The 22293-nt window shown below is 40.7% G+C and overlaps 1 protein-coding gene across 1 annotated transcript; it reads left to right on the forward strand.

Moving 5' to 3' along the window:
- Positions 1–8174: 8174 nt before the first annotated feature.
- Positions 8175–20102, forward strand: ggt1b (gamma-glutamyltransferase 1b). Its single transcript, XM_081613647.1, has 13 exons — positions 8175–8500; positions 10282–10469; positions 10588–10718; positions 10814–10903; positions 11201–11393; positions 11480–11640; positions 12795–12944; positions 13796–13932; positions 14538–14725; positions 14796–14923; positions 16772–16884; positions 16969–17082; positions 18452–20102. Exons 2-13 carry the CDS (start codon positions 10312–10314, stop codon positions 18596–18598), a joined length of 1710 nt encoding a protein of 569 aa, XP_081469773.1. The 5' UTR covers positions 8175–8500; positions 10282–10311; the 3' UTR covers positions 18599–20102.
- The last annotated feature ends 2191 nt before the right edge of the window (positions 20103–22293 follow it).

A 22293-nucleotide genomic window follows, 5' to 3' on the forward strand; every position in this document is an offset into this window, starting at 1 on the left:
AAATGTAAACTTAAAATAATATAAAAGAATTAGAAAGTTAGATTTAAAAAAAAAAAATTACAATAAATGACCACTATTGTTACTCAGTCTCATCTTCCTTGGATTCAAACTGGTAAAGAACAACACAGGCATGGCAGACTTCTGCAGACTGATCGCCAAGTGAGGATTTTTGGGATGTAGAGTGAAACAGATACTTGAGTGGATTCATACTGATGTAAGATAATTTAATATACCGTATTTTCTGAACTATAGAGCGCACCTCACTATAGCACCTGGCTATAAGCCGCTGGTGTTTCTGCCGCTCCAACGCCGAACCATAGATTCGTTCACGCCGAGTTCACGTACAGCAACTATCAATCTGTACTGCCAGATCGATAACCTTCAACTTAAAAGCTGCATCATATGAACTTCTTTGTGTTTACTACTGTGATGGACTAAATGTTGTGGAGGTTCAGCTAATATTTAGTAGATCAGAGAAATGTGACGAAGCAGTTAAAAAAAAATCACAAACTGTTGATTTCAAATGGGTGAACAATTAGTGTTTAGCGTTGTTTCAGAGTGAACTGATATAGACAGATAAACAGATAAATCCTTTTCATTCTGTCACACTTTTCCTTAAACTAAAAAAGTTGTGAAATGCAAATTTTGAAACCTGAGTAATGTTTTTATTTTGTTTTGTGAAAATAAATCCACCAGTGGAGCCAGGAAGAGAGCAGGGCTCATTCTAATTCTATTAGTGTTGTATTTTCCTGCTGATAAGGTTACATTTTGTCTGTGCCGCTCTGTTGGTTTCTTCTCTGAGCTAAAAAACATGTACTTGTGATAAATTTTACACTGGACAACCATCCCCTGTAAGGGACATCTGTCATTCCTGATAACAGCGGCACAAAGTGATTTGGATACATCTGCAAATGCATTTGTTTCTACAATCAGTCATAGAAATGTGGCTGGTGCTCTCTAAAGGAAATAAAGTTAAATGCTCTCCAGTTTTATCTGTAGGCCCCGCCGTACGTTGTTTGCTCAGATTAGCTCAGTTTTTTAAACTCAAAAGAAAATCCTGGAGCAGGTGTGAGAATACCTAAAGCTAATTTGCCCCCCACACAGCTTCTCTTCTGTGCACTGTCAAGCATAAAGCTGGCATCATATTGATGTGTCTGTGAATACCTGCCTCCTGCACAGGAGCTGATTTACAGTGCAGCCTCCTGATTGCCTTTGCACCTATGCAGCACAGATGGATGTGTCAGGATGTTGTGATTTCTTTGTGTACAGGATGTAAACTGTGTTAATAAGGAAGCACACGGAGAAACACACAGGGGAAGAAGAGGAAAACACCTCTCTGCCTGGTTCTCAAGTGTATGGACCACTGTTAAAAAAACCCTGAATGTATTGTGGTAAAAATAAGACTGAGGTTAATCATTTCCTTCCTTTCATCACCTTTAATGTGACATTTATTGACGGGTATTTTTCTCAAACCTTCATTAAAAGAACCACAGACAACGTATATGAATTTTATGACCAAGCTTTTGCAAAGGAGAAGGCTCAGCAAACTACTCCTCCAAGCCGTTCACTAAACATTCTGAAGACCTTTGGTTACAGCTTATCTTTTATTATCAAGCAGAAACAGGGAGAACAGGTAAAGAAGACAGCAGGGATAAATTATTACTGCACAGGTAGTTTCTAAGAGAGGGAGTATTCCGGTTGATAAGAAGGCACCTGTGGAAACATAATTTAAGGTCTGGGAAACACACAGTTAACTGTTTCACATGAAGATACAGGCAGATGGGGCCTCCAGGTCAGTTTATACACACAGAAGGAAGAGAACACTTTAAATTGAACATTAGACTGAATATGAACTAAAGTAATAACAAAATGATAATACCAAAAAATCTCTAACATTTATCCTGTACAATTCAACTGAAAAGCAAACAAACCTGCAAAACTGAAAGTTTGCTTGGTTTGAAGCTATGTGTGAAAGTCTAATTAAATCTTCATAAGCCAATAAAGTATGTTTGAATTTCAGTTTCGCTACTCCGTGACGATTGCCAACATCATGACTGATGAGCGCATCTCTGCCGCTTGAACATGCCGACCAAACGTCAATAAGTGAGGAAACAGTTTCAGCCCAAAGTTCTGCTGGAGGGGGCTGGAGAGACAGCAGCACATCAAGTACATAACCAGTCATATCCTCTTTTTGAAATGTTCCCATTGTCTCATATTTCGTCTGACTGAAGTTAACATTGTGTTATAAAAGAGACAATGTGTCTGGAAACTGCGTAATACCTCCTCGTTAAACTTCACGCGTTGAGCAAACTGAGTTTTTATTTCAGTTAGCAGTATACAAGTTTCTAATTGCATCTTACACCCATCATATTTACCTTTTTTAATCATCCATCCATCCATCCATCCATCCATCCATCCATCCATCCATCCATCCATCCATCCATCCATCCATCCATCCATCCATCCATCCATCCATCCATCCATTTTCTTCCGCTTATCCGGGGTCGGGTCGCGGGGGCAGCAGCTTCAGAAGGGAGGCCCAGACTTCCCTCTCCCCAGCCACTTCTTCCAGCTCCTCCTGGGGAATCCCAAGGCGTTCCCAGGCCAGCCGAGAGACGTAATCCCTCCAGCGTGTCCTGGGTCTTCCCCGAGGCCTCCTCCCGGTGGGACGTGCCCGGAACACCTCACCAGGGAGGCGTCCAGGAGGCATCCTTACCAGATGCCCGAGCCACCTCAACTGGCTCCTCTCGACGTGGAGGAGCAGCGGCTCTACTCTGAGTCCCTCCCGGATGACCGAGCTTCTCACCCTATCTCTAAGGGAGAGCCCAGCCACCCTGCGGAGGAAACCCATTTCGGCTGCTTGTACCCGTGATCTCGTTCTTTCGGTCATGACCCAAAGCTCATGACCATAGATGAGGGTGGGAACGTAGATTGACCGGTAAATCGAGAGCTTCGCTTTTTGGCTCAGCTCTCTTTTCACCACGACGGACCGGTACAGCGCCCGCTTCACAGTAGACGCTGCCCCAATCCGCCTGTCGATCTCCCGCTCCCTTCTTCCCTCATTCGTGAACAAGATCCCCAGATACTTAAACTCCTCCACTTGAGGCAGGACGACCCCCCTGACCCGGAGAAGGCACTCTACCCTTTTCCGGCTCAAGACCATGGCCTCGGATTTGGAGGCACTGAGCCTCATCCCGGCCGCTTCACACTCGGCTGCGAACCGCTCCAGTGAGAGCTGCAGATCACGTTCCGATGAAGCCAACAGGACCACATCATCCGCAAAAAGCAGAGATGCGATCCTAAGGCCACCAAAACGGATCCCCTCAACACCTCGGCTGTGCCTAGAAATTCTGTCCATAAAAGTAATGAACAGAATCGGTGACAAAGGGCAGCCTTGGCGGAGTCCAACTCTCACCGGAAACGAGCCCGACTTACTGCTGGACCAGACTCTGACACCGGTCATACAGGGACCTGACGGCCTGTATCAAAGGGCCCAGTACCCCATACTCCCGGAGAACCCACCACAAGAACCCCCTAGGGACACGGTCGAACGCCTTCTCCAAGTCCACAAAACACATGTAGACTGGTTGGGAGAACTCCCATGCACCCTCCAGGACCCTGCTGAGGGTGTAGAGCTGGTCCAGTGTTCCACGACCAGGACGAAAACCACACTGCTCTTCCTGAATCCGAGGTTCGACTATCCGACGGACCCTCCTCTCCAGGACACCTGAATAGACCTTACCAGGCTTAAGAGTGTGATCCCCCTGTAATTGGAGCACACCCTCCGGTCCCCCTCTATAAAGGGGGGGGACCACCACCCCAGTCTGCCAGTCCAGGGGGACTGCCCCTGATGTCCATGCGATATTGCAGAGTCGCGTTAGCCAACACAACCCCGCAACATCCAGAGGCTTAAGGAACTCCGGGCGGATCTCATCCACCCCCGGGGCCCTGCCACCGAGGAGCTTTTTGACCACCTCGGCGACCTCGTCCCCAGAGATTGGAGAGCCCAACCCAGAGTCCCCATGCTCAGCTTCCTCAACAGAAGGCATGTTGGTGGGATTGAGGAGGTCTTCGAAGTATTCTGCCCACCGGCCCACAACGTCCCGAGTTGAGGTCAGCAGCGCACCATCCCCACTATAAACAGTGTTGGTGCTGCACTGCTTCCCCCTCCTGAGACACCGGATGGTGGACCAGAATCGCCTCGAAGCCGTATGGAAGTCTGTCTCCATGGCCTCTCCAAACTCCTCCCATGCCCGAGTTTTTGCCTCAGCGACAACCCGAGCCGCATGCTGTTTCGCCCGCCGGTACCCATCAGCTGCTTCTGGAGTCCCACAGGCCAAAAAGGCTCGGTAGGACTCCTTCTTCAGCTTGACAGCATCCCTCACCGAAGGTGTCCACCAACGGGTTCGAGGGTTGCCGCCGCGACAGGCACCAACAACCTTGCACCAACATACCTCCCCCAGAAAGTGTTCGAAGTTCTGCCGGAGATGAGAGTTGAAGCTCCGTCTCACAGGGGACTCCGCCAGACGTTCCCAGCAGACCCTCACTACACGTTTGGGCTTGCCAGGTCTGACTGGCTTCCTCCCCCACCACCGGAGCCAACTCGTCACCAGGTAGTGGTCAGTGGACAGCTCCGCACCTCTCTTCACCCGAGTGTCCAAGACATACGGCCGCAAATCCAATGAGACGATGACAAAGTCAATCATCGAACTGCGGCCTAGGGCGTCCTGGTGCCAAGTGCACATATGGACGCCCTTATGCCTGAACATGGTGTTCGTGATGGACAATCCGTGATGAGCACGGAAGTCCAACAACAGAACACCACTTGGGTTCAGATCGGGGGGGGCCGTTCCTCCCAACCACGCCTCTCCAGGTCTCACTGTCATTGCCCACGTGAGCATTGAAGTCCCCCAGTAGAACAAGGGAGTCCCCAGGAGGGGCACTCTCCAGTACCCCCTCTAAGGACTCCAAGAAGGGTGGGTAATCTGAACTGCCGTTCGGCCCGTAAGCACAAACAACAGTCAGAACCCGTCCCCCCACCCGTAGGCGGAGGGAGGCTAACCTCTCGTTCACCGGGGTGAACCCCAACGTACAGGCGCCCAAATGGGGGGCAACAAGTATGCCCACTCCAGCCCGGCGCCTCTCACCATGGGCAACTCCAGAGTGGAAGTACGTCCAGCCCCTCTCAAGGAGACTGGTTCCAGAACCAGAGCCATGTGTCGAGGTGAGGCCGACTATTTCTAGTCGGAACCTCTCAGCCTCGCACACTAGCTCCGGCTCCTTCCCCACCAGAGAGGTGACGTTCCACGTCCCAAGAGCCAGCTTCTGCAGCCGAGGATCAGACCGCCAGGGTCCCCTCCCTTGGCTGCCGCCCATAGCACAATGCACCCGACCCCTTTGGCCCCTCGGACAGGTGGTGAGCCCATCGGATGGGGGACCCACGTCTCCTCTTCGGGCTGAGCCCGGCCGGGCTCCGTGGGTAAAAGCCCGGCCACCAGGCGCTCGCCATCGTGCCCCACCTCCAGGCCTGGCTCCAGAGTGGGGCCCCGGTGACCCGCGTCCGGGCGAGGGAAAACGAAGTCCAAAGTTTGTATTCATCATAGGGGTCTTCGGGCTGCGCTTTGTCTGGTTCCTCACCTAGGACCTGTCTGCCTTGGGTGACCCTACCAGGGGTATAAAGCCCCAGACAGCATAGCTCCTAGGATCATTGGGACACTCAAACCCCTCCACCACGATAAGGTGGCAGCCCAAGTTAGGTATTTAACTTTTTAATCATAAAAAGTTAAATACCTAAGTTTTATGCTTAATTTTGTAATGTAATTTTAGTTTTGCAAGAACACCTTTCTCTTGTTTTGTTTTTATGTTTTTATCCAGTGACTCTCAGCTGTTCGGCTAGATAAAAGCAATTGCTCAAGGTCAGGATGACTTTATGGCTTGTCATAAAATTTATATAGTTACCTCCCCATAAAAATACCCTTTGCAGAATTACCTGCTGCTGAGTCAAAAAAAAAGTCACACATTGGACATCCTAAACACACCTTCTGCTTTGAATTGTGTAACAAGGAGAAACAAAGTTGTGTCACATTGCATGTAACAAACAAAGAGTTAAAATTTCACAATTTACATCACTTGAAAAATGGAAAACTGTGATTAACAGTTTGTTAGCAATTATATGGCTGCTAGTTTTTCATATAGTTATCTTTAAAAAATGTTTCTAAAAATAGGTTTAAGAACTGGATTGCAGCCAGTAATGTAAATAATCCTATCAGGACTTGAATGTTTTTATTTTTTAAGACCTTTTTTTCTGTCAGTCTTCTGTAAAGGCCAGATTTGTGGACAGCTAATAGCTGTCTTGTTTACAACTTTTTTCCACCTGGGTTGTGTATCTCTGCAGTTCATCCAGAAGTTACCACAGCACTAATAGCTGCGTCTCTAAATACCAAGGCTGACAGGTCAGGTGGACCCCCAGATCTTGCTGAGGTTGCAGTCGTGTCACTCTTTCCGTTTTGGGAAGATGCTTTTTCTGTGAAACGAACAACGTTAGACATATTTTTTTTATAGCATAGCTCTTATTTTAAACTTCTCCACAACTGCATTCCTGATCTTTCCTTTTACTTGGCTTTGGTCAGGGGTGTCAAACTCATTTAAACATCAAAATTATGAATGTGCTATAAGTATTAATAAAACTACCTGTTAAACTGTTAAAATATTACAAAATAGGACTTTTTTCATTAATATAATTTGGCACTGTGCAAATAAAAGTTGATTTGAGTTGAAATAATAAGTAATATCTAAACACACAGCTATTATCTTGAAGTTTTATTGATGTGCTCTATACAGTCTTGAGGCCAGACTTGAGTTTGACACATGTGGTCGGTGTGATAAATCACACAAAGGTGAACTTAATACAAGTGCAAATCCTACGTTTATGTTTTTCATTAAAAAAAAAGAACTTTGCACCACTTTTCTTTCACTGAACAACAAACAATATGTTTTGTCTGTTACATAATCCCATTAACAATAAATAAAAGCCGCAGTAGGGCGTTCTAAGAAAACAAAATCTGAAGTAGCACACCTTGCAGGTCACCGCCTCTCACTCTCTGCTGCGCTGCGGCTCTCCCTCCACAGCAGGGTCTGCCCTGTAGGGCAGAAATTTCCTGTAAAGTTTTGTTGTTTCTCTGCCATTAGCGTAGCTGCAGCACGCCAGCAATTTTAAGCTTGAACAACAAAACGCAGAAGGGGGGACTGTGGAGGACTGAGGACTGTGTACAAAAGCATTAATGGCAGCACTAAGACTCTCCTACTGCAAGAAGAAAGTAGAAGGGCTTTATTTTATTTTTGTAGATTCTCTTTCATTTGTTCTACTGGCAGGACATTTGAACAGATGCATAAAAATACATTTTCATAAAAGTTACCTACTGCAGCTTTAAGTTATGTGATTGTAACATGCTAGAGATGGAAATACGGTGGCAGAGTAATGATATCTCTTACAATGAGATTTAAGGATAAAATTACATAAAAAAATTACAAAATTAGTCCTAACTAGTCCTTGTTCATAAAGCTGAGGCATTCTTTCTGATTTTATCTGAACTATTCCTCCCCTAAGCCGCTTCAGGTCATCCGATGTGAAGCTCATGAAATGTTTCTCACTTCTTGTCTCAACTATTAACAGGCAAAACTTCACGTGGCGTCTGAGCTTAGAGTAAAAGCTGTGGAGGAATCATCAGGTGTAGACGCTAGTTGTTGAGAGAGCAATGAGATAGTTACCACATGACTGAACAGAAAAGTGTTGATGTCAAAACTCACAGTCAAATGTCCCTGATGGTGTCCATGACGGCTGGTCTGGTTGCTTATTTACTGCAGGCTTCGTCTTCAAACAATTCAGTTTCAGCATCTTTTTCCGTCCTCACTCAGGAGATGTGATCCTTTCCCTCACCTTCACGAAAGCTTTTATTTTTTTTTATTTTTTGTCATTTAGTGTGCACTTTGTCTAAAACTCCCACATGAAAAGGCTTGTGAAACATTTTATTTTAAAGAAATCCCTATTTTCCCCCTGAGTATTTCCCCCCTATTTTTCCTAGGTAGAGTTGTGCAACACAACCATTGCAAAATGTTTTCTCTCTGCATCATCAATTTAAAGTGAATGACTAACAAAATGACGCTTCTGAAAGTTAATATTTGTCACAGATCTGTTTAAGTATCACTGTAGATAAAAGAAAAACTTTTGCCTGCACGTTGTTTTGCTCCGTAGGTTTCAGGGTGTTGCAGTAAATCAGCCTGGGTTCATCAAAGTGAACATTGTGAACAAAATAACTTTTAGGCTGTTTTTCTGGTTGTTTCTCCTTGTTCGGTCTGTTCTTTTTTACCACTAATGATGACTCAGGTTAGAGGGTTTATTGTGGGATGGGTTAAAGTTTAATGACTGTGACATAAATGCATCACCTATAAGCTGCTGGCATAACAGACACAGCCTGCAGCAGAAGCTCCAAGGAGAACCAGGGTAAGAGATTTTCCCTATTCTTATCCTTAGAGAGGTAAACGATTCCCTCAATTTGTTTATGGTTTTGTTAGACTAAAAACTGAATAATTAGAGCCATTCTGATAATATCAAATGTGAAAATCAGAAACTTACTTCCTGTAAGTGATTTCTGTAGAGTAGCATGCAGCCCTTGTTCAACTAAATCAGCTCACTCCCCCTGTTACATAATCTGGGTACACTTCTGTGACAGAGCAAAGAATCAGCCTGACGGGAGGCTTTGGGGTTTTAGGGGATAAACTTGAAACACTCCAGACATTTTATTTATTTATTTATTTGCTGTCATTTGTCTTTTTGGGCTTTGGAAAGCACAGCAAGTACGGTACAGCGACTCCCAGTTCTCAAATATTCCTCTGCAGACTCGTGACTGACTGAAACTTCAAATGTAGTTCACAAAGTTCAAAAGAGATAAATACATTTATATTTGAGGTTTCCAAGAAGAGTAGCTCTGCTGCTTACTTCTCATTTCCTGAAAGTAGAAATATTCAGACGGAACATTGTTGCGTTAATGTTTCAAACATTAACACAACATTGATTTCTGCTGTGGCTAAAACTATCTAGCTCGTTACGATTAGCATCTGTTGTAATATTTAAGATTTAAGCAAAAGCAGATAATGAACATCTGCTAAATTCAGTCATACTTGTCATAGATTAATGCACAGTATGTTAATAATACATATATTTTTTACATTTTTGTTCTTTTTATAGTAACACAAGCTGATATTAGTTGCTTATTTATGCAAGCCATCTGCTAAGGTAGAAAAGCTGCTCAACAGATATGTCGCTCCTGGCTTGTCTATGCAGCATTACCTTCATAATAGCTGTAGGTGGCGCTATTTTGATTTCACATCATGACTTTGTTTTTTTATTGCCACCAGAAATATCCCTAAACAGCTTAATCTGTGTTTTCTGTAAAGTAGGACAGAGTGTCTTCTTTCATCAGAGAGGAGTTTATATTTGTATGTTGTGTTGCTTAAAACATCTGCAATATATGATTCTATGTTATCATGAAGAGAGAAATACAAACATACCCCCAATAATTAGCTTTCTTTGATACAGTTTCATTGCTGATTAGTCAGAGGCACCTAAACATTTGCAGTGTAATACAAACCTCACCAAAAATTCAAAAATATTATTTTCAATATGCAGATGAACAACCAACTCAATGAGAAAAGTAATAATACCAGATAAATAGAGGATTAACAATAAATAACAGCTGTGTTATGTGTTTATGGTAGTTTCTTCATTCAGTTTTTAATGATAACATATCTCCTCTGATTTGAGTTACGCACAAACCCAAACTCAAAGTTTTTTTTAATCACATTAAGAATGAATTGAATGGGTTTGCAGTAAGATCCAAATGCAGAATGATTTAAGAAATTACATTAAAAAAGTGGGAAACAATAAAAATGAAGGAGCTGAAATACCGAGGAGAGGGTAGAGAGAAAATACCAAGCAGAAAGAGCTGGACTAAACCCAAAGTATAAATTATATGATAAGACTCCAACAACAATACTGAAAACAGAAATGAACTGAGATCTTGATGTCAAAAATAAATCCAGGAATATTAAGCAAACACAAACACAAATGAATCATGACAATAACTGATTTGACTTGACTTGTGAGTCTTTGTTTACCAACGACTGGATTCAAATAAGCCCAGCCTTTTTTTTTTTTTTTTTTTTTTGTCAAATGACAAAGGCAAATGTTTCACATTTACATGTATCTTTTTTTCCCTTCTCCAGACAAATTGTTAGCTCCCCCGAAGATTCAAAATGGCCAAGAAAGTAATAATAGTGGCCGTTGCAGTGCTGCTGTCAGCATGCCTCGCCACATTTCTGGGTGTTTTCTTTGGTCTGAACAGCAACAGAGCGAATGGCTCCTGGAAAGCAGCAGTAGCAGCAGATGCAGGCACCTGCTCAGAGGTTGGCAGGTAAGAGCTTGTTTCAACAACATTGATATAGAAACCTGTTTGAGTTATGACTGTGACCACCTACGCAGAGAATAAAGCTGTCCCTATGTGTGTTTTTTTTAAATTATCTGCACTGTAGGGACATTCTCCTGAAAGGAGGATCTGCAGTGGATGCCTCAATAGCGTCGCTGCTATGTGTTGGATTAATGAATGCTCACAGTATGGGCATAGGAGGAGGTCTTTTCCTCACCATCTATGATGCAAAAACCGGTACAACAACACACATTTCTCACCACAAGACTTCTCACATCTTTGCATCTCTACAAACCAAACAAACTGAAGGAAATTATGTGACTTCTATGCAGGAAAGGTTGAGGTAATTGATGCACGGGAGACGGCGCCCCGCAATGCAACGCAGGACATGTTTAGAAACAGCTCAGATTTATCCCAGACAGGTAATGTTCAAAAGTAGAAATGGAAATAAGATGACATTTATTGGGCCTCCTGCCTTAAAATGTGATATAATCTGTTTCGATACATTGGAACTGCCCTTTATCCTCCTTGTACATCTTGATATGGGCTGTTTCCCCCCAATGGTTGATCGCTGTTTCATTTTTAGATGTTTTGTAACTGCATAGCACACAGATTTATTTATAGGACATTTCTTCTGTTCAGAAATACAAAAAGATCAAATAAAATGAGTGAAAGCTCCCCTAAAAATCTAAACTTCTCAACCGGTTCTTGGTCTTTAGGAGGGTTGGCCATCGCTGTTCCCGGAGAGCTTCGGGGTTACGACATGGCCCACAAACGACATGGCAAACTGCCTTGGAAAGATTTGTTTCAGCCAAGCATCGAGCTTGCAGAAAAAGGATTTCCAATGGGCAAGGCGCTGGCGGCGGCGATTGATAGAAACAAGGAACTCATCGTGAATGACACAGCCCTCTGGTGAGAGACATCACCTTTAATTAGCTCTCTCTCTGCTTCATAGATAACATTCTCTGTCTGACATGATCTTTCTTGTCCTCTTTCAGTGAAGTGTTTTGTGCGAAAAACAGCGGCGTGTTGAAAGAAAATGACACCGTTAAATTCATCAGGCTGGCAGGAACATACAGGAGAATCGCCGAGAAAGGAGCAGAGGAGTTTTATACAGGACAACTGTCAGATGAGCTTGTGAAGGATATTCAGGCCGCAGGTATCATTGGTTCTTACTATCAAATCATTTCATATTGTTGCTACACACACCAACCTGTGAAAGTGCTCATTTCCCCTTGAAATAGCTTTCGCTTTGTTGTGCTAAAGGCTCAAACTTAATTAGATTTTATTGGAGTTTTATGTAGCAAAGTAGTTGAAAGACAAAGTAATGTGGAAGGAAATGTTCCATGAACTCTTAAAATATAAAAAGGTCTTTCGGGATACGTCTAGACAAAAAGAGACTGAAATTTCTGTCTTTTCTTGTTTGCAAAGCAGTTCAAGCTTTAGCAGATTGACAGGATGTTATTATATAGTATCTCAGCAAAGTTGATCCAAAAAACAAATAGACTAAAAACACAAAATGTGTGGCATGTATTTGTATTAACACTTTCTATCATTGATTATGGAGATCGTGCTTTTTCTTGCCTTTTTCTTTTTTGGCCAAACAGCTCATTTAGATTTGATGGAGATCATCTGTGAACATCAATTTTCAAATCTTCCCAACTTTAGCTCTTTTAACACAAATAAATGCTTGGAGCTAAAACATTACATTACAGCTCAAGTTGTGTTTTTAGGATCATTTTCTTGCTATAAATTAAAGACTTCTGCAGCCGCAAACAGGTTTTATCTTTAAGGATTTCTCTCTATTTTGCTCCATCCAACTTTCTATCAACTAATCGGCATCTCTATCCCCGCAGCATAATGCTGCCACTCATCAGAAATCCTTTCACGATAAAAGTCTTTGATCTTTCGCATAAAAACCCAACAAATAGCAATAAAATTTGTGGCTGTAGTTGCAAAAAGAAATCTTTAAAAAGTCAGCAATATTTGTAATTAACCAGTTTTATAAACGCTGACTTGACTTTTAAGAAGTTTCAAGCAACAGATGTTATCTATTCTGGAAAATAAAAGCTTGACAGGATTTCTGTTCCAAGTCCTTCTTAGAATCTGTTGCGAATGATCTTGTGCAGTAACTCTAAATGCCACAAAAGTTTCAAATTCAACCCAATGTTTCCATCTTCAGATAAAAGTCTGCATTTTATTTAATTCCTGCTCTACGGGCTTCGCTGCGCCTCCTATTTGCAGGATAAGGAGAATTTGTTCCCCCTTTTCTGCTCAGAAATGTATTCACAGTGTTTGTCAATCCATGTTTAGGCGGCATCATCACAAAGGAAGATCTGAGGGATTATGAGCCTGTCTTGGATGAAAGCCCTTTACGGGTGAATGTGGGGGAGTACGCCATGGTTGTTCCCAATGCCCCCGCTAGCGGCCCTGTGCTATCGCTGATATTAAACATCCTGAATGGTAAGCCTTGATACGCCGTCCAAAAACATCCTGAGTGGGAGAAAATGTGTTGCAGCGTGAGCTGCCTTCCAGCCGCTCTCACAGAAAGGAGTCGGCTCCGAGGGACGAGTACAGGAAATCCTCTCTTTAAAGGGTCTTTTCTCTTAATTTAACCAGAAATAGGATGGGTTATGTAACTGGTAAAAAAAAAACCCACAGATTTTTAACAGGGATGCGCTCTATTTGTCCTTATATGGGCTTAGATGTGGAATAAGCGCTGATTATTAAAATGCTATTTATTTTCAAACTGAAAACCTTTTTCTTTGTTCTGCTGACGTCATCCGTCTGATTTAGCTTGTTGCTGGCTGGGCCGTAACATTCAAGCTGCTGGTCTGTGAAGACACCGTCACGCTGCCTCGGCTTCGTGCCGGAGCAGTGACAGTATCTGCCACTGAGGATTAGAGAAACTTTCCTCTAAAATAATTAATCATCAAAACCCGCTCCCTTTCCCTTTGACTGGCCGCCCACTCACTGTACCCCACTGCCTCAGACACCCGAACAGTAATCCCACAAATGTACTTCTAATTGGACACAGATGACTTGTTCAAGCTTGACTCACATTTCAGTCAGCGTAGAATGAAACGCTCCCGCTCTGCTGATGTGCCGTGACGCCTGCTTCTGTCCCGAATAAGTCCTGAACTGTCGTCCTTCTGGGGCTTTCACCTCGGAGTAACACACATGTGGAACTAAATGAAAACACATTGCGCGCCAAGTCAATTTGTTCTCTGTGTATTTGAACCCAAAAGTATACAGATAGATTACGAAAGCCTTAGTTTTAATCAAGCTCTAATTGCGGCTGTGTGTGTTTGCAGGATACAACTTCAGCGCAGACAGCATGGCGACCAAGGAGAAAAAGATCCTAACTTACCACCGCATTGTGGAGGCCTTTCGCTTCGCTTATGCAAAGAGAACTTTGCTTGGAGATCCAAAGTTTCTCCAGATTGAAGATGTAAGTTACGGGAAGTATGTTCGTTTTTGTTGTGCAGTGACTAATAGAGCAGGGGGGGACAAAACGGTTATAGTTGATCTTTTACCTGTCTAGGAATTGACAGAAAGAAAATGAAACAAAGTAAGCCACATGTGCTCGCTGTAGATAAGTAGGAAGTCTTGGAAACATGGCAATCTGCAGATAACACAACCTGGTGACTCAAGAACTTTGTATCCCTGCTACATTTTTACAGAACAGAGAAGAAATGTGTGACACAACTCAGTTAAACGACTCCAGTCTAGTTGGGACTAAATCATCCATTGCTATCAAACACAGGTTGTATTTAAGTTGCTGACAAAAGCTTGTTATTGGTCTTTTTTTATCCAAAGCCAAATAATTTCTTTACCAACATTCACTCCAAAATGTACGAAGACCTCAATGTTTGGAAATTTCTTAGTGGTTTGATGAACTGACAAGGTTTGGGGAACATGAGGATAAGATAAACAAAACTAAGTGAACAAAAAGCACAAGACTCAAACTGACAGTAACTTAGGGAGCAAGATAAGCAAATTCCTTATAGCTCTGTGTTGTTGTTCTGAACCTAATCAACTGTTTTCTTCCAAAAGTTAATCAAGAACATGACCTCCACTTCATATGCTGACATCATGCGGGCAAAGATTACGGATGATACCACACATCCCATGGCCTACTACGAGCCACAGTTCTGGCTTCCTGAAAACCACGGGACGTCTCACCTGTCCGTCGTTTCAGAGGATGGGAGTGCGGTGGCTGCCACCAGCACCATCAACCTCTAGTAAGACCTCCTAATTAATCTGTTGTAGCTCTTGTCCCTTCATATCTGATCAGTTATTGTCTTCCTGCAGTTTGGGCTCCAAAGTCATGTCAAGATCTACGGGAATCATTCTTAACAATGAGATGGATGACTTCAGCTCGCCATATATCATTAATGGGTTCGATGTTCCTCCTTCCCCAAGCAACTTCATCAAGCCAGGTAGATGTTTAACTTTTTGTGCAGGTGTAAGTTGTGTATCTAAAAAGGATCAGAGGGTACAAAAGTATGCTTAATACGTTTATTTCAACTCTTTTAATTAAATGAGAACAACCAAACCAAAGCTTCAAAATAACATAACTCTTTTAAATGTTGCTACAGTTAGTAAATATTATCTATACAGTATATTGTTCACATTTAAAAGTATTTCAAAGTATGATAAAGCTACAAAAAAACAGTGTATTCATAGAAAAACCATAAAAGAATCATTGGGAATGTAGGGGAAGTGCATGTAAGGCAAGGCTAAAAATATTGCAATTGTTAAGTGGAAGGAAGAACATAAGAGGTTTTCAAAAAGTTTACAAATTGTCTGAACAGCTGCAACAGCGATGCTTCAGAAGTCACTACGCAAAAGTTTCTTAGTATAAATACAACTGTGCAGTGAAGGCCTTATAGATTGGAAAACAGCAAAAGTGAACCAACAAGAACACCAAGACAGCTAAGACGTAAAGTTAGTGGAAACAATGATTAGAAAATTTAAATAGGATATTAGTGTAAAAGTGCAGAGGAATGAAAGACCATCATATTTCTTTGTTTATCCAAAATGAAGTTATTGTGGTTGGTCTAAATCTGTGTGGAGTCAAAGCTGGCTCTGACAGACAGAGCCACACATGAGTTTTATATCAAATATAAGGAAATACTAAACATTGGAGAGAGAGTTTGGTTCCTGAGCAGCTGCAGAAAAACAACCTCTAACCTTGTGAGTGCAACCCAAAAAAGGTTCATCTGCAGAGAGTTCAAAAGCACGAAGAGTAAAGACATGACATGACCGTCAGATAGTCATAATGTTTTGCCTCATAATGAAATTTTCCACCATTGTGAAGGTCAATGTTCCTTCACATGTCCTGGGTCTTCTAGCTGATCCAATGATGAACTTCACAGCAGATTTATTGCACAAATCAAAGGCGTTTAGTGAGTCAGAATATGGATGTGATGTTGTTGAGTTGAAACTAATACAGATTATTCTCTTAAATAATCTGTATTTATCTAATACTCTCTCCCAGAATAAGCTCCGTTTGAAGACTTTGGTTACTTTAATGCTTGAGGTTAGGTTGAAAAAATTTTATAGCTTTGTAAAGATCAGATAATTTTTAAATTAACTCCCTTCTCCTCATTTTTTTTACCTTGTCATTAGTCAAGGTGGAGCTTGTGTTTTAGGAGGATGGCTCTTTATCTTAATTTTTAAGTAACTTTACTTGGAAGTCAGCCTAAATGTTATCAGGTTATGCCTTTTTAACAAAGCTCTATTTTCCTTCTGTTTATTAATGATTGGTCACTTCAGTGATTGATGGTTCTGATTATTAAAACCTCACACCACTTTTCTAAATGCTGAATCACGTAATGATTTATGGCTCATCCGATCACAGGCATGTTATAGCTTCTTAATCAAAAACCAGCTTCAATTATTCATGCCCTTTGACCTTGGTGACATTTTGTCACATAACTATAAAGTTTCTGTGTATTTTATACGTATTTTATCTGACAAGGATAAAATTACAGAACTGTGGAGGGGAATAATATATTATTTTCTAATTTAGGTTTTTGATGGAAAAACACTGAGGCTTACAATGTGTTAGTTTGTTCAGTTTTTCCAACATCCTCCTTCAAATTTATATTAACTACATAAGTTGTATTACAAAAAAAGACACTTTGAAAATAAAACTCTTCAACATGTAGTGTAGTTGTATGAAGTGACATTTACTTAGGCTTGGACAAAATAGAAAATAGCAGGTAAATTGCTTTGTTTTTATTTATCTGTAAGTATAATTAACCCTTACATTCTGTCAACAGGGAAAAGGCCGATGTCGTCTATGTGTCCAACAATCCTTTTTGACAAAAACAACAATGTCAAAATGGTAGTCGGAGGTTCAGGAGGAACAAAAATCACTACTTCCATCGCTCAGGTAAAACACATTCTCACCTAAACCGTAAAGATGTGAACATTTCTATTTCTTTTTGCAATGTTGGACATGTTTGCTGTTTTAAAGGTGATTCTCAAAGCGCTCTTCTTCGACTTCGATGTTGAAAAAGCCGTCGCAGACCCAAGGTTACACAACCAGCTAAGTCCCAACACCACTCAGGCGGAGTCTGACTTTGACAAAGTGAGTGTCAAAAACACAAAGAAGTGCTGATTTATGCAGCTAATGTTAGCGAGCTGTGCTGCTCAGAGAGACGATCCAGTATCCAAAATAACACAGAATGCTGTAACCACCAGTCATTACCTTACACCTTTCAGGGATGAAAAGTTTTCACTTAAACTCTCTGACTGAGAGAAAGCAGCTCTGTCGTGAGGTTAAACAGTAATCATAATCATTCTACAATATAATGACTTTACAACATAATAATTTTACAACATAATGACTTTACAACATTCCTATGTAATGGTTTAAGACAATGTTTAAACATACCTCTACACCCTCCGTGGCACTTCAACCACATAGTTGTGAACGTTGGCCGAGTTTTTCAAAGCGTTTGGGTCGTTTGACATTGTGGTGTGAAAAAGAAACGCGCAAACTGAACTCCTAACAAATGTTTCAATTTTGGTTCCTGATCTAATCAAGTCTACTGAACTATCATGTGTGGAAACACCCTTAACTTTATCACACGGTTATCGCTTGGGTCTTTTCCAGTTTATGGCAAAATGGAATCCACTGCAAATAATTAACACTTACATAAAACCGAATATATAATGTTTGAATTTATAGTTGTTCAGAAATAACTAATAGTTATTAGACAGCATGTCAGCTTATCTTCTGAGTTTCAAGATCTTTCCTGATTTGTTGAGTTTTGGTCAATTAGTTAATTATTTTCATTTTATTCAGGCTAAAAAAGTTTGCAGCTGTAATCAATGACAGATCTTGACTTTACATAGTTAAAAGGTATTATGAAACAATAATAGAAAAATGTTTAGTGAGAGATTTTATATGCAGCTCTGGAAAAAAATGAAGAGAGCGCTGCATTGAACCCCTTTGAAAACTCTTCCGAGGTAAAACATTAGTATTGTTGTTTCTAAGTTAATATGAATTGTGTTTGTGCATTATTTTTCATTATTTTTACCATTTCTCATTTACAAAATTTTTGCTTGGAATTTCGGAGACATGTTGTCAGTAGTTTATAGAATAAAAGAACAATGTTAATTTTACTCAAACACATACCTATAAAAAGTAAAATCAGAGAAACTGATCATTTTGCAGTGGTCTCTTAACTTTTTCCAGAGCTGGATATATTTGAAATTTGTAAAGTCTAGCTTTGAAATAAATAAATTAAAACTTGTACACCCAGTCCTTGTTTTCAAAATTCATGAAGTCATTGGTTTGTATAAAAAAGAATAATGGTTTGAGTTTAAATAGTTGCTTTAAAATACCAAATGAAGTAAAAATGTGTTTTATTTACTTTTAAAAGGCCTGCTTTATCACTGAAGCTACAGGGAAATGTTCAGAGTTTCATGCTGTCTCTTGTTTTACCTCACAGGAAATCATAGATGGTTTGGCAAAGAAGAACCATTATACGGCGTTCCTCACGGCACCAGGAGCTGTAGTGCAGGCCGTGTTGCGTCGCGACAACAAGCTGTCTGCCAAGTCGGATCCTCGTAAAGGGGGGTATGCTGCCGGGTACTGAGGCCATAAATCCTACACTGATTATGATGTTGCAGTAGCTGTTTGAACTTTAACACCTTTCACACAACATTAGAGACGAGAGAACTCAGCGAAGCCAAACTACCATTGCTGACTCAGCGGATTTTGTACAAACTGAGTTATGTTTGTTGTGTTTTTTACAAAACAGCACTATTGTTAATTCTAATCTCTTCTTTATTTATAGACAACTTAATTTATTATCAACCCCTTTTTTTAAAAAATGTAGTTTTACAGTTTTGTTCTAATCCTGTGTAATTTAAAAATTATTTGTGTTGTTCTTTCTGAAATCACTGGCACTACTGAGCTGCTATCGAGCCGCTTTTGGTTGTTGAACTGTAAGAAAAGGAATAACAAAGGGCTCAGACTGCAACACCTCTGGGACAAGCCATTCCAGGAGACAAAATAATGTAATGACTCACAATAATTTGCTAACACCCAGAGTGCAGCGACCTACAGTGACCTCATCTCATTATATTGGCTGCTTCTTCTTAAAACTACGTCTTTCATTGGCTGAACTAGGAAGTATTAGGAAGCGCTCCTATCACTTTTATTTTCACAAAGCTATTTTACAAGAACACTGCAGCATATCCGTTCATAGGTTAATATTTTCTTCTCATGGGCCTCCTGTCAAAGAAATATGATTTCTTGTGCGTTAAAGGGACAGTATGTTTTCTAGAGGTTCTGGGAGGTTGCTGCGAGTGTGAGCTCCCCTAGATGTCGTAAAATGTCACACAGCCTTGAGTTGGGAAGAGTGATTAATCCTCAGGGAGATGGAAAGCTTTAGCTGATTTTAAAACAACTCAGTCAGAAAATGTTTATGTCTGTGGGGTGAAACGCTGTTTTAGTGGGCATTAACCGTCTTAACTCTCACTGTCAGGACTGTCTCTGTTTCTCAGACATAAATTGTTGATCGAGGCAGGCAGGCAGTCAGTGGTATCAATTAGTTTGATTGTCAGCTCACCAGGATTAGACCTGGAGGAGCACAGTTGTTGCATAAGGGATGAAATGTTGAATGGTTTACATTATTGCCCATTGTTAATGCCAATGGTACAATGATACAGCTGTGAAATTATTTAGCAACAATTCAGTAACAACTACTGCAGCTGATAATAAAAATATTGATGTTGATAAGTACATTTCAGCTTTAGGTTGCACTATCAGGGAATTACCTTCAACATATTATAATATAATATAATAAACCTATTTTTAGCACATTTTTATCCTGCATATCTTTTGTCTGAAGACGTCTGTTCAAACTCCAGGTTGTAACATAACCGCTATGTTTGTTTGTTTTTTTTTCTGAATAAATACATTACAGAGTAAATATATCAAACTGTTATGTAGAACAGCTGCTATTACGTGATTGTTAAAAATTATTACAAGTTTCCACTACTCAAAACTGATTTTGGAAGCATCATGCTGGTTTTAGGTGTGATTGACGTTTTGGATTTTTCATTTTGGATTAAAACGGGGAAATACTTCCAGGACTTTATTTTGTCTTTTGAGGTTATGGGACTCTGCACACATTACTCTCATTAAAAAAGAACGGGAATTTTTGGACATTTAATAATTTAGTTTTGGTTTTTTTTGCTGACAGAAACTGAATGATTTATTTTTATTTATTTATTTTTGAAGGATTTTTGGTTACTGATCTATTTATCAGAACAACTATTATTATTTCCTAGCATTATGATTTTTTGAATAAATCATTGTTGCTAAAAATGAACAAATTTCATATTGAGTGGTTGAATATTTATTTTCTTATCAAATTTAATGGAGTAACATATTTTACCTGATCCCTCTTGAGTATGTTGTGAGTTCTGCTTTAAATCAGGCTGCATTTTTTACAAGGCTACAAGTGAGCAAACTAAAGCCACAAAAATATATTTAAGTAAATATCTCATGATGACAGGCATGATAAAAAAGAAATACACATATATCACAACTGTATTTATGAATCTTCTACAAGTTTAGAAAAATAACAGAAGTAGGAGCTTCTTAAAGAGACAGAGGCCTAATTTCAATGTTTGATACATACGACATTTTTAAAACAACTGAAGTAACAGAGTTACTTGGTTATGCTATAAGACAGCTGTTAGGGAAACACTATGAGAAAATTCATAATACTGCACATAAAACTGCATATTGAAATGATAAATAGTTGGGGACAGTGAAAGTAACGACCTGTCGCTATTTGTCCAATGCTGCTGCTGTGGCAAAGGTTTTGGGGGAACTGACATCATTTTATGTGAATATTTTTTTCTCTTGACTCCAGAGCAAAGCTCTCAGAATATCTGTTTGTCTTTTGAAAAAAAACAAAGAAAAGAAAAAAAAAAGTGTTTCTTTTAATAGCCCTGGATCATTTTCTAGTTTGTAACCATCAAGGTCGGCTCACATGAGGAGCGAGTGCTGCTCTGGTTTCTGTAGCTAAATGTTCAGAGACATGGGGAGACATTCCCATGAACATTTCTCAGAGCTGATCTGGACACGTTCCACTGGGAGGAGGATTTGGGGCAGACCCAGGACTAGCTGGAGCTCATATATCTCTTGGCTGACCCAGGATGAGGCCCCCAGCAAGAGCAGAAAGCAGGCAGCGGGAGGGAGAGAGAGAAGAGAGAGAGAGAGAGAGAGAGAGAGAGAGAGAGAGAGAGAGAGAGAGAGAGAGAGAGTGAAAGCTTCACAGAACTGCTGACTGTTTCCAACAAGAAGACTTTCTTATTCTCACTTGAAAAGCGTTGTGTAACAAATGTGAAGACAGGATTGGTTTAATTATGAAAGGAGAACATCTATGTAGTAATAAATAAAACTCTGTGAAATCAGATGTGTAGTTATACGTTGAGTTTTTTAGAAAACAGCAAAGCTTTTCTCAGAAATCCCTCACCCCTGAGAGGCACTACCTGAACTTCACTGCCCAATAAATCCCCCCAATAAATAAATGCAATCCCCCTTAAAATAAATCAATCTTTAATTGCAGTTGAAAAATATCACCCTGAAAGATTTGGTTCAGCGAGTTTATGATATTTTTTTCCTCCCTTAAGCTGCTGGAACACTGTAGATGTTCTGTGTGTCTAAAAATCTACACAAAGAGAAAAACTATTAGCGTCGGCTAAGTTTGACTCTATTTTCTTCTGCGTTTATTTTTTCAGGAGTTAATCAAGTTGCAGGTACAAGATGTTGAAACAAAATGCTGGAACCAAGTCCCACAGCTTCATCGTGCTCCATTTCTTTCTTTTTCGTAGAATTCATCAGTGACCTTGTCAAAGCACACTGAAAGTTTCCTTGAAGGCCCAATTAGGCGCAGTTCAACATCCACATACTGTAGTTATAATGAACAGAGTTGTGCAACTATAATAGGTCAAATTATCAACCCTGCAGGCGTAGGGGGGAAAAAAAAGAAAAGCTGCAGTCTCCACATACGTGATTTAAACTTGAGTCATTGCTTTGGACTACATCCAGGCAGATTAAAATAGCGACACACATGCAAAGAAGTACGTACAAAAGCATCAAACAGCTGTTGTTGGAGTAATTCGCTTCATCAAAATGGCTACGGGGGTAAAAGTATACAGAGTCATCAGCGGAGCATTTAACTTCCTGCAGTTAAAGTGAAAATTGTCATAGAGAAGTCTGTGGATTTTAAAGCTATTGTTTGTTTTTACGCCTGACAGACAGAAGTTGATG

The sequence above is a fragment of the Poecilia reticulata genome, chromosome 12, assembly GCF_904066995.2.
Source record: "Poecilia reticulata chromosome 12, P_reticulata-male-v2, whole genome shotgun sequence".
In the NCBI taxonomy this organism is placed as follows: Eukaryota; Metazoa; Chordata; class Actinopteri; order Cyprinodontiformes; family Poeciliidae; genus Poecilia; species Poecilia reticulata.